General features: G+C 41.7%; 1 protein-coding gene across 2 annotated transcripts in view; it reads left to right on the forward strand.

Moving 5' to 3' along the window:
• TENM2 (teneurin transmembrane protein 2) overlaps positions 1 to 13,312 on the forward strand; it is a 996,821-nt gene that overhangs the window by 738,891 nt on the left and 244,618 nt on the right. For both annotated transcript variants that reach the window (XM_084636387.1, XM_084636388.1), the window contains one exon: positions 10,419 to 10,657. In XM_084636387.1, coding sequence (XP_084492513.1) covers positions 10,419 to 10,657 — 239 coding nt within the window. The remainder of the gene's footprint in view (positions 1 to 10,418; positions 10,658 to 13,312) is intronic.

Consider the following 13,312-nt stretch of genomic DNA (forward strand, 5'->3'; position numbering starts at 1 on the left):
TTTTAAAAGCTGAGTGGTTGGGGAGTAGAAGAGCATAGCAGGTACTGGGAATATACCCAGAAGGTGCATGGGGACAATACAGGCCATGTGTGGGGCTCATTGAGAAGAATAAAGCCCTGCAGAGGTTAATGGAGAGGCAATGCTGCTGTGTAGGAGGGCAGTAGGAGGAGCAGGCTATGGGGAAGTGGCAAACATCACAGCTCTGCGGGGGCATATGGACAAAATATTTACACTGAGTTAATCTGATACATAGTCAGTGAGATACAAATAAACATGGAACTCTACAGTGTCATTTTTCAGAGCAGAATCCGTTTCAGTGGATGCTTTTGGATTTGACAGATCCAGGTTGTAATCTGCTTTAAAAAATCTTTTGTGTGTTTGTTTGGTTGTGTTTGTAACTAGCTTCCCACAATAAGGAAGGGCTGCATTATTGTTTTAAAGTGTTGAATGACTTGGCGAGTGCGAAAATCAGAGTATTTGGTATCGTCTCCATCCTATTGCCCTGTCCGTTGTTCCTGTTTGTTGAATTCTTGCAAGCAATCTGCCTCTTAGGAGGCGGGAGCAGATGAGAAGAGTGCAGTGACAATGCATTATGTGCTTGTGAACCAAGCCGCAGTTGACTGTGTGTGATTGTAGGTTGACCAACTTTCCTAATCTATGGTGTATTTATTATAGTGATGCAATTAGCAGGAACATCGATCTGAGTTGAGGTTTTATATTGCACCTGTGGAGGTGCTCTCAAAAGTAATAAATTATTTTAAACTTATCATAATACATGTTTTCAAGATGATCAGAGCCAGAATTGATGGTACAGTCTTGGACACAAAATCCTGCTGTCAGTATACCAGTATAAATCTGGAATAACTCAGTTGCCATGTGTTAAGTGACTTTGGATATACAACAGTATACATGAGAGCTGAATATGTCACTTGAGGATTATGAGCTTGATTATCTTCACACTGTTTTTACTCTGGTGTAATTACATTGATTTCAATTAATTTACTCCTACTTTAAATTGGTGTAAAAGAGATCAGATTCAGACCTGACATGACCCTGATTCTGCTTTCAGTTTATCCCGTGTAAATCCAGAGTAACTCCATTGAAATCAGTGGATTTTTCCATATTTACACTGGGGGTGGTCCATGGGAGGTTGTCATAAAGAAGGGATTGTTTTCTGAAGATCCTTTTTCTTGATGAAAAGAGTAATTTAATATTTGTTTATTTGTTGTGTTTCTTGTCTATGTTTAAGTAGATATCCTATGTATCTTTATCCATTACAAGTATCTCCACTTACAAAGCATTGTTGCATTGCTGCCAGCAGACACAGTGTTTCTACTCTGAGGATCATCTCTGCAAAGGAAAGTCTGGTCTGACTATCACTACCCACACATACACAGATTTGAATAATAAACTTGGTATCTGCTGCACCAGGATCTAAAATCCCTTCCTAAATCTGGATCTACTTCAGCGTAATCATAGATGTGCCCCTCACCTTCATTATGAATGCTAAACATGTGCTATTTGCCGCATGTAACAGTCTAGCCCTGAAAAACGCTGGAGACCAGAGTCAATGGTCCAAGCTTTATTACAGCCTTTCTTATCAAGGTGACATTTTTGCTTTGAAATATATGTATTTATTTACTTCATTAATGGAGTGGCCATTTCTGCCACCAAGCTTTTATTAGAAGCCAAGTTATTGAATAAACCAATCAGAACAACGCATATTTTTAAAAGGTCCAATATCTAAACCAAACAAGCTGACTACTACATGCCATGAAGGCACCACCAGAATGGTAGACTTCCACAGGCAGCAAAGATCCTCTGCTGTGTAAACTTGGCCGCCAAGTTCTGCATAGTTCTGCCCAGAACCTGACAACAAGAACATGCTGTCTAATCTTAACTAATAAATGGGAAGAGAGAGAAACAATGAGCCAGAACTCAGACCAATGAAAATTTCAGAGATTACCACCACCAATTTGAAATGCATAAAGAAGATTTTTAAATGTTCTTTAATGAGACCCATCATATCACAGTCCTCACTGCATCCTAGTTCTTCAAGTGACCATACCTATGTGTATTCCTCACTTGGGTATACAGGCATACCGAATCCAGAATTTTTTTGCAAGTTGTGTCCATTGGTCTGCACATGCACCATAGCTCTCTTCGTGCTTCAAACCAAGGGCATAAAGGGCATTCATAGTCTTTGTTTGCAAATTTGACACTATCAGCTCAGGATTAAACAAAGACTGTGAATGGCTAGCCAACTACAAAAGCAGTTTCTCCTCCCTTGGTGTTCACACCTCAACTGCTAGAAGAGGGCCTCATCTTCTCTGATTGAACTAACCTCGTTATCCCTAGCCTGATTCTTGCTTGCATATTTATACCTGCCTCTGGAAATTTCCACTTCATGCATCCACGAAAGCTTATGCTCCAATACGTCTGTTAGTCTATAAGGTGCCACAGGACTCTTTGCTGCTTTTACAGATCCAAACTAACATGGCTACCCCTCTGATGTTTGGTTTCCTTGGCTCCTTTCTACTGCATCATTTCTGTAAATATATTGTAAATGGTATAGTGTAGTTGTTTCCCCTTTGTCCCACCCTAGGGACTCCCCACCCTGTCCAAGAATGCTGGGATTATTCCCATGGTTCCAGATTTCAAAAACTGTGTTTTCTACTCTTGCTCATTTTCTGTGAGTGATTAACATCAACACTGTCTCTGCTCCCTGGTGAGGCTCACATCTCAGCCCAAGTGCCACTCCTTTCCCCTATGCCACTCCTTTCCCCCCAGAACTTGTGAGGGTCGGGAACTGAGACTTAAGAAACACCGGATGGGGAAGTCAATGAGATCACAGTCAGATCCAGGCTGGGGCCCGTCCCGTACATCACAGGAGGGACCCCCTCCAAGCACGAGCTCAGGAATGGAGGCTAAGACTTCTGAGCCTAAAGAGAAGGTTTCCCTTGAGAGTAAGGGGCACCTTCATAGGTGTAGGGACAAACAATCTTCAGTGAAGACTGCTCCCTCCCCGACACCATCAAAGTTGGGAGAGTGTACTCATGGGGGCACTAAAGACGTAGGTCTGAGTACATCTTCTTGGCAAGAGACAGTGATGTGCAAGGGTATGGATCCACCAGTTTTGGCACCGGTTCCAATGGCTAAGGCTAAGGATAAACAGCCTCTGGAGCTCCCTTCCACATCTAGAGCTGACATGGTGTCTATAATAACGTGGCCCTGTTGGATCCAGCTTTCTCTGTGATTAGGGATGGTCTGGATCAGACAGCTCCACCAATGGGTTCTCCCCACACTCCACAGTAGTCTGAGACCTGTCTCTCTGGAGTACATTTTTGCTGTCCCCGTCCTTATTCACCCCTTCTGTCAGGACTGTCTCTATTCTGGAACATTGTTACTTCAGACAAAGAGGCTATTCCAAGGATGCAGAGTTGATCTCCCATCCCATCTGCCAGCCTTGGTATGCAGCAATCAGTACCATCAGTTCCGTTGGTAGCCAGGTTCCAGCCTTTTCTTCCAATGAGTCAGAAACTCCTCAGGAGTCTCGGTAGTACCAGGAAGAGGCAGCCCCAGACAGAAGCCCTAGAAGATCAGAATCTCTGCCTCTGACAAGACATGACTGGCTAAGCAATAGGTGGTGCCCTATGCAATGGAATCCTCCTCTGCTGGTTGTTCCATCCCACTGGCACTACTGGAGGCCATGGGAGCCCTACCCAGCTGGAATCAATACCAAGTTTCTAGATTTTAAGGACAAGCTCCTGGAAGAGGATAGAGACCACTTCCAGGCCTTAATTCATGAGGGCAAATTGGTGGCCAGAACTTCCCTCCAGGCCACAGTGGATGCTCTGAATACTGTGTCCAGGGGAATGGCTTCAGCCACTGTTAGGAGGAGAGACTCATGGTTTAAATCCTCAGGTTTCCCTAGAAAGGTGCAGAGAACCATCCAGGACCTACTCTTGATAACAATCAATCTGTTCCATGAGAAGACAGATTCTCTGTCTTGGCATCTATGCCCCTGTCTTCAAAAGAAGACATCAGGACAGGAGGCTAAACTGTTTTGGCATGAGGCCGTAGGAGCAACAGAGACACTGGGAATTCTCTCACCAACCTCCATTGCTGGCTTATGATGAAAAGTGCTGAGTAGACTGTATCCCTGACCATAGAGAGAGAGAAGGGCTACGTGGAGGGTTGCAGTGAGCCTCTGAAGCTAGCATAAACCACCTGGAAGCGCGGCACCCAGGAGGACAAGATCGGAACTCTACCACAATATATACACAGTATGGAGATTTACTCCCATAACTTTCCCTACACACTTCAATTTCTGAATTGCAGTATCCTTGTTTTTCTACTTTTGGCCTGTTCCAGAGCAGAGAATGCCAGCTATGCAGAATCACACAATAGTTTTGTGATATGGACAAAAAGCTATTATAGACTGGTCTGACACTGTCAAACTCAATTCACTTGTTTCCCAAACATAATTTTAGTTCCATTCTTTATCCGTGGAAGGTAAATTAAATCTACTGTGCCACTTAACTTGATGTGTATTGTTTTCATAGAGGAATTCTTGTCTTGGTGCTAAGATCTGTGATGCTAATTAGGGTAGAAAATGTGCTCTTCTCTGTAGCACCAGTCAGCTGCAGAGAACACTTAGGACAACTGATTATTGATTTATCTATTTAATTACAATTTTACACTTAACAATGTGGACTGTTTAAAGTTAATTGGATGGGCAGTGAAAGAGGTGACTTCTTTTTCATTGTATGTTGTAGGCCAGTGTTTCCCAAACTTGGGATGCCACTTGTGCAGGGAAAGCCTCTGTTGGGCCGGGCCAGTTTGTTTACCTGTCGCGCCCGCAGGTTCGGCCGATTGCGGCTCTCACTGGCAGTGGTTTGCTGTGCCCGGCCATTGGGGGCTGTGGGAAGCAGTGGCCAGTATGTCCCTCAAACCGCGCCACTTCCCACAGCGTCATCCCACAGCAAACCGCGACCAGTGGGAGCTAAAATCGGCTGAACCTGCGGATGCAGCAAGTAAACAAACCGGCCGGGCCTGCCAGGAGCTTTCCCTGCACAAGCAGCGTCCCAAGTTTGGGAAACACTGTTGTAGGCAGTCATGGTGCAAGGTGTCTCCAATCTAACCATGAATACACTAGTTAATACTGAGAAATAATTGTGGCCTGCACTCATCCTTGGTCCACAGACAACTATTTGTGCTGGAGCATGTCAAATCCCACCCAGAGATTTTTCTGACTATATAGATCACTGGTATTTAGGGATTGACCTGGGAAAGTCAATTAATTTCTTTTAAAAGCTCAACCTGGGCTCAAATGGAAGCTCTAAGTATGAAAGGCCATTATATTAACCATTAAGTTCTCCCTTTTCCAATTTTCTTGTGCAGCTCTGTGAATGCTCCTCCTTCTTGACCTGCTTTACCTCTGCTATTCTAGTCTTCATCTTTTTCTTAACAGAGTGCCAATTATGTAGAATAGCCTGGTGGTTATTTAACATATCTCTAGTTAAATGTTTTATTATAACTTTGAAAACCTAATTACCAAAGTTTTATGTGGTACTATACCATTTACTGGCTGCCACTTTATAAAAAGTACTCCTTTAAAGACAATAAACGCTAAGCTTTCAAAGGACATAGACAGGACCTATAAAATGTGACAAAATCCAAAGGGTTTTTTTTTTTTCAAAAGTATCTTGTCTATTTTTACCTCACCTATAGGAATACATATGGGAATAGCACAATTCCATGCATTCATCTAAATCTCTTACTTGCCTTTCATAAAGTTTCATTCTGCACATGTCGTATTAAAAATCTATTAGGGATTAATAGCCTTGGTGGGGGGAGGCGGCACTTTCCACTGAAACTATGCAATATGTTTATTCATTTTCTACTTCACTGTGGCCAGATTTTCACTATACCTAACTTCACTTGAACAATGCATTATATTCAAACTTTTTTTTTATACTATAGCTCGCCCTGTTAGCTGAACAACACCTAGAGATCCTGGGTTAAAAACCTTGACACTTCAGATCGAGGCAACACAAGGACTGCACTTTTGTGCCTCTTGACACTGCTGAGCTTTGCTCCAAGGGATAAAAAAAAGAAGCTAACAGAAAAACTGTTTATTAAGCCCTTTAGGCTTGAAACTGGAAAGGGGTGCTGGTATAATGAGGATTTGAGGGGGAGTTTGGGATGACGCTAATGAAAGTGCTTATGAGTGATCAACCTGTCACTCAAACAAGAGGAATAGAAATCTCAAGAGCAGTGGTGTAACTCAGCCAGTCCTATTTCACCCTCCCCCCCCCATTTTAATTTTAATTAATGAAAGTTGGTCTTGTTATGACAGTAAAAAGCATCTGAAACCATTCCCTGTTATTTCTTGCAACCTTCTAAGTGGCATATAGTCTGAAAGATTTGTTTTTAATTTGAAAGGGTAGGTCACGTTGGGGTTGAAACCTTTTAATCGGAGCTTCTGCCATGAGCACATTTTATAGTCCACTTATAAAAATGTGGAAAACAAGGGTTTGTAATGTTTCTGACACTTAACCAATCTCACCCCTGCAATATTAGCTACAAGCAGTAAAGAATGGCAATGTCCTTTGGCAGGAAGATTAATTGGAGAACACTCCCCATTAAATAATTGGTTGGAATGATACTGTTCCTTTAGTTATTGTTTCGCAAACAGCCCAGGATAGGGAAGTTATTTTTATTTTTTTAAGTGAAAATGTCTCAGATACTATGGTTTCAAAAACAACTGCGGATTATTTAGTTTTTTCTGTGGAGCTTTTCAATGATTTTTATTGTATAAGTAAATACTAATACTGATGTGAGAGGATGCACCTCTTTCTGAAATTGGCAGACATTGTGTCCACTTCCATCAGGGCTGTATTTGGATTTAATGGTAAAATGCTAGATGATCCTTTGTGTTCTTTAAAAACTAAGCAGTGAACAAAAATAACTGATTCAGTGTTCATCAGACTGTATAAGCAAGGCATATTTTCAGGGACCATCTTAAAATTCCAATCCGTAGTCTTAAATTGAGACTGTCAAAGTTGGCAAAGCCACAGCACAGTCTGCCTTTTATTTTCTTATGATTATTTGCAAAGTCCAGGCACATAATTATATATTGGGTTTTATTTAGAAACAAATGGTTCAGTGTCCTCTAAAAAATTGTGTAATGATAAATGAGTGTGCCTGTGAGTAATGATGGGGGAAATATACTTGGGAAACAGATTTTGGTTTCAGACTTCCAAATCATTGTTATAATAAATGGTGACTAAATACTGATTTTAAAGCTCATAATAAGTGATTTGATAGTGACCTACTTGTTTGTTCCAGACCATTAGCATTAGTCTCACATTCTCACATCTGAAATAAGACCTAATGCTAGTAAAGACTGTGGGCCCAATTTTACAAATTGCTCAGCTCCCTCAACACGTTTTGATTGGAAGAGGCACTCAGGACCTTGCAGAATTCATGCCAGTTATTTTCTTTCTGTTTCCTTGTAGTTGTAACTCTGGCAGGTGTCTCCCATACAGATTTAGAATGCTTATTAAGCTCTACTCTGCTACCAGTCATTGCCAAGACCGTGACTAAGACTAGCACAGTGTTGAATTCAGAATATTAGTTGGACTGTAGGTTCCAGAGGAAAGCCATCTAAGCCTGCAAGAGAAGAAAGGATGTTTACTTGGAAAGATAGGGATTTAGTTAAACTAATAAACACACAGGTATTGTAGGTTTTGGATCTAGTTGCATGCCTTAATCAAACTCAAGCTACGAGGAATGTGTAGTGATATCACTTCCAGGTCTGAGAATTATAACTAAACAGATGCCACAGTTTGACAGTGCATCTCAGGTGATACCAGAAGGCACTTAATTGGGCAGGCTGGGGTCTAAACTAACACCATGTCAGGTTGCAGCTAAACCCACAATGAATTAAGAGATCATCCTTGCAAAAGTGGAGCTATATTTTATTTATTCATAGATTCATAGATATTTAGGTCGGAAGGGACCATTATGATATCTAGTCTGACCTCCTGCACAATGCAGGCCACAGAATTTCACCCACCACTCCTGTGAAAAACCTCTCACCTATGTCTGAGCTATTGAAGTCCTCAGATCATGGTTTAAAGACTTCAAGGAGCAGAGAATCCTCCAGCAAGTGACATGTGTCCCATGCTACAGAGGAAGGCGAAAAACCTCCAGGGCCTCTTCCAATCTGCCCTGGAGGAAAATTCCTTCCCGACCCCAAATATGGCGATCAGCTAAACCCTGAGCATATGGGCAAGACTCACCAGCCAGATACTACAGAAAATTCTTTCCTGGGTAACTCAGATCCCACCCCATCTAATATCCCATCACAGGCCATTGGGCCTATTTACCATGCATATTTAATTACCAAAACCATGTTATCCCATCATACCATCTCCTCCATAAACTTATCGTGTTTAATCTTAAAGCCAGATAGATCTTTTGCCCCCACTGCTTCCCTTGGAAGGCTATTCCAAAACTTCACTCCTCTGATGGTTAGAAACCTTCGTCTAATTTCAAGTCTAAACTTCCTGGTGGCCAGTTTATATCCATTTGTTCTTGTGTCCACATTGTTACTGAGCTTAAATAATATTTCTCCCTCTCCAGTATTTATCCCTCTGATATATTTATAGAGAGCAATCATATCTCCCCTCAGCCTTCTTTTAGTTAGGCTAAACAAGCCAAGCTCCTTGAGTCTCCTTTCATAAGGCAAGTTTTCCATTCCTCGGATCATCCTAGTAGCCCTTCTCTGTACCTGTTCCAGTTTTGAATTCATCCTTCTTAAACATGGGAGACCAGAACTGCACACAATATTCCAGATGAGGTCTCACCAGTGCCTTGTATAACAGTACTAAAACCTCTTTATCCCAACTGGGAAATACCTCTCCTGGTGCATCCCAAGACTGCATTAGCTTTTTTCACGGCCATATCTTATACTTTAAAGTATAACCTTCTGTGGCATTAAGAGGTTGGTAATGATCCCAGATTTTCAGATGTCATTAATTTTTTTCCTATAAAATTCTCCTTTCCCCTTGCAGTTGTTGGGATTTGTTGTGGCAGACAGGGATAGTACAAGTAAAAATAAATGCTTTTAAATTTAGAAATGTTACTATCCCATGACTGTTCAATGGCTTATGTGAAATGAGTTGGTGAACTCATTCCAGGTTATAGTGGATAGATGCCCAGACCCAGAAGCGCCCCCACATATGCAACTAATTAGAATCTATATTGGCACACTCAGCAGGGAGTCCAAGGACTGAAAGGTTTCAGAGTAGCAGCCGTGTTAGTCTGTATCTGCAAAAAGAAAAGGAGGACTTGTGGCACCTTAGAGACTAACCAATTTATTTGAGCATAAGCTTTCGTGAGCTACAGCTCACTTCATCGGAGTGAAGTGGAAACCACTGAATGCATCCGATGAAGTGAACTGTAGCTCACGAAAGCTTATGCTCAAATAAATTGGTTAGTCTCTAAGGTGCCAAGTACTCCTTTTCTTTTTTCAAGGACTGGAAGGAGCTTGAACTATCCTCTGACCCTCCCCAGAGGTAGTCCCCTTGTGATCAGGTTTTCAAGGCACAGCAGTAGGACAGTTTGTGATAGGGTTGCCCAATTGTTGCCGATGCACTACCTGTTACATAAATAACTGAATGTTACTACCAGGCTGGCCTCTGTCATTAACGTAATAATTGGGTTGTTTTATTTTTCAATTAAAAATAGAGGGGAGAGGAAGAATTAAGAATAGCTGTGTTTTTATTCCTCTTTTTCTCTGTAGGAGTCACTGATTATTTGCATCTGGTCTTTATTTTTATATAAAGTGCAAGAATTGTAGATGATATTCTTACTGTTTATTTATCATTGGCTTTATTCCTGCCAAAAGTGTGCTAGGCACATTACAGACAGTGAGAACACAGGGGATTTGATTCTATTTTGTCATCCAGTGTAAACCAGCAGTAGCATCACTGAAGTCAGTGGAGTTACGACAGCCTAAAATTTACGACCCAGTCTTGTGCCCCAAATAGCTTACAGCTGAAATAGACAACGTGTAGATGGCGGATGGGATACAGAAAGTAAAGTGATTTAATGAGGAAGCTTAAAACACACTGTGTTAGTTCCAGGATTTGTACTTGGATTATTTTATCATTTTCTGTTGTCAATTTTGTTAACACTTCTTTAAGCAGATAGGGTGGAACAAGTGTCTGTAGGCTTCCTGGAGGTACTGTTGCAAGGAGTGACTTGCAGGAAAAGATGATGGCAGAATTGTGAACCAGGTCAGAGAGGAGATTCCAGACATAATGAAAGAAGGCGCAGAGAGGAGATACTCTTCTCTAACTACAGTATTGCACCTTTTTAACTGTGTCTCTTTTCTTGCATTTCAGGCATTTCTTGTTTAAGACATCTTCTGGAACCACCCCTCTGTTCAGTAGTTCTTCCCCTGGATACCCTTTGACCTCAGGAACAGTTTACACACCACCTCCCAGACTGTTGCCTCGAAATACTTTCTCCAGAAATGCGTTCAAGCTGAAAAAGCCCTCCAAATATTGTAGCTGGAAATGTGCTGCTTTATCAGCTATTGCTGCTGCAGTTCTGCTTGCCATCCTGCTGGCCTACTTCATAGGTAAGTGCATCTTTCACTTTATCCCACACAAGCTAGTAAGAAGTTCTGTTTCCGATTGCCAAATCATGTTTCATTTTTCTGAGCCGAGTCCCTGGGATTCCTATGCCAAGGCACCCCCTGGGCTGCACCTCCGCACTTAACCAGGCTCTACGGTTTTTGGGTGTTTCAGGATCAAGAGGCTCAGCCCTCAGGCTGAGCCCCAGGTTGCCCATTGTAGGGTTTGTACATCCCATCACAGTTGTCACGCCAAGTCAAAACTCAACTGTAAGGCTGTTTTAATCCCTTCACAAATTTGTTTGCTTATAAAAGATCAAAATACTTTTTTAAAATGTTTTCCAAAATTTAGAAGCATATCATCATCTTAGAGCTCTGGTCAGCTGTCAGACATCAGGGGGCTGTGGACATCAAGACATGATTGCTGTGATGCTACATTCTGATTTAAAGTATTTTGTGTATGGTGCTACCTTATCAGGCAGGTATGCACATTTTGCCATTCCTCCAAATCAGGCTGACGCTTTTGTGATGTGCTATCAACTGACTGGTGCATATTCTGAGAGAACTGTGTTCTACACTTTCATGAGTGCTTCTCAGACACAACCAGCATACATAAAACTTCTTTTTCACTTTTACTTTTCTCTCATTGTGTCATGATCTGTATTACTGACCACCCTATATTATTGTTAGGGGGCTTATTCCTTCACCCACTCACTTCCCTGGTCTTTCTCACATGAACAGAGAGCGACAATACCTGAAGTCCAAAGGTGCAAACAATTCGAAGTTTATTGGGGTGATCTTCCAGCAAGCATGATTCCAGTTTCCTTCCTTAGTATCCTCCTTCCCAGCTCTGACACCACAGAGCCTTACACCTGTGTCCCTGTTCCCTTTCCTGCCCTTAGCCAAACATGATTCCAATTTCCCCAGCCCCATTCCCTGTTCCCATTTCCCCTTTTAGCAAAACATGATTCCAATTTCCTTACCCCCATTCCCTGTTCCCATTTCCCCCACCCGCATGCCCACCCCCACTTCCTGATTGACTGCAGACTATATAGTAGAACTTGAGTTCTGCTTAGCTATACCTTAACCAATCATTTTCCTGAAATTTAACTACCAATCCTAACATGATTATGTAACCAATTATATCCCACCACGTTAATTAGTTTACACCCAACAAAATTAATTATACAGCAGACAGGAACAATCACAGAACCAGACAGAGATTATACAGACAAACAATAGCAAAGTGGGAACTATAATGACAAAACAATACAGAAGTGAGGATTTCACATCCCGGCTACTGATAAGTGAGTTCTTGCCAGACAGGATGCTATCAAACTAAAAGAAAAGGAGTACTTGTGGCACCTTAGAGTACTCCTTTTCTTTTTGCAAATACAGACTAACACGGCTGTTACTCTGAAACCTATCAAACTAAGTTTCCTTTTACATTTTCTAGGCACTTCCTTTTCTCTGGAGGTGATAGGCACTATCAGGACAGGATTGTATTCCTAACAGCCCAGTAGCACCTTCTTTCAATGTGACTAGTTTGGAATGTGAGGATGTGACTGTTCACTTCCCAGCTCATGGCTGCCTCTGCTGCTTAGCCAAAGGCCTTAGCCTAAGAACAGGGCCTCAGACTGTCACAGTAAGAGAAGGCCCTTACACCAGCAGACAGTGATTTTGATTCTTTCTTTTATACCTCTATAACTAGTTAAGTGATAAGAATACACCTAAATTCTTAAAGTACAGGCCTTTGCAGACAGGCCTGAATATCTATATCCTAACACTTATGTCCCTTCATGCAGTCTTAACTAGTTCTTCGAATACATTCCTTGAGCTTTGGGGGGCTCTCCTGTTTTTACTTATTTTACTTTTAATTAGTTTGTCCCCTAATGCAATTGTCTGCAGTTGTCATCTTATGTGTTTTTTAAAGAAGAAAAGTGCCTACAAATATTAGTGTCACTAAGACAATTTCATAACTTACTGGGCTTTCCAAGCCCCCACAGCAATGCAATCATTTTTATGGCAATCTGCACAAACTCCACAGCTTCCTTTGACTATATGGCAACATTCTAGCAGTTTAGTCTAACAGGAAGATCATCCTCCATAGGAGAAAGCACTTGTCAGGCATGTAACACATGGTTCTGCAGTTTCTGTCTTACTTGGTATGTTTCTGCAGTAGTCATAAGAACACAAGTGATCTCTCTCCTGCCATCCATCTTCACCCTCTGACAAACAGAGGCTAGGGACACCATTCCTTACCCATCCTGGCTAATAGCCATTAATGGACTTACCCTCCATGAATGTATCCAGTTCTCTTTTAAACCCTGTTATAGTCCTAGCCTTCACAACCTCCTCAGGCAAGGAGTTTCACAGGTTGACTGTGCGCTGAGTGAAGAAGAACTTCCTTTTATTTGTTTAAACCTGCTGCCCATTAATCTCATTTGGTAGCCCCTAGTTCTTATATTATGGGAACGAGTAAATAACTTTTCCTTATTGACTTTCTCCACACCACTCATAATTGTATATACCTCTATCATATCCCCCCTTCATCTCCTCTTTTCCAAGCTGAAAAGTCCCAGCCTCTTTAATCTCTCCTCATATGGAACCCATTCCAAACCCCTAATCATTTTAGTTGCCCTTTTCTGGCCCTTTTCTAAT

This window comes from Lepidochelys olivacea (genome assembly GCF_965140295.1).
Source record: "Lepidochelys olivacea isolate rLepOli2 genome assembly, chromosome: 8".
NCBI classification, from domain to species: domain Eukaryota; kingdom Metazoa; phylum Chordata; order Testudines; family Cheloniidae; genus Lepidochelys; species Lepidochelys olivacea.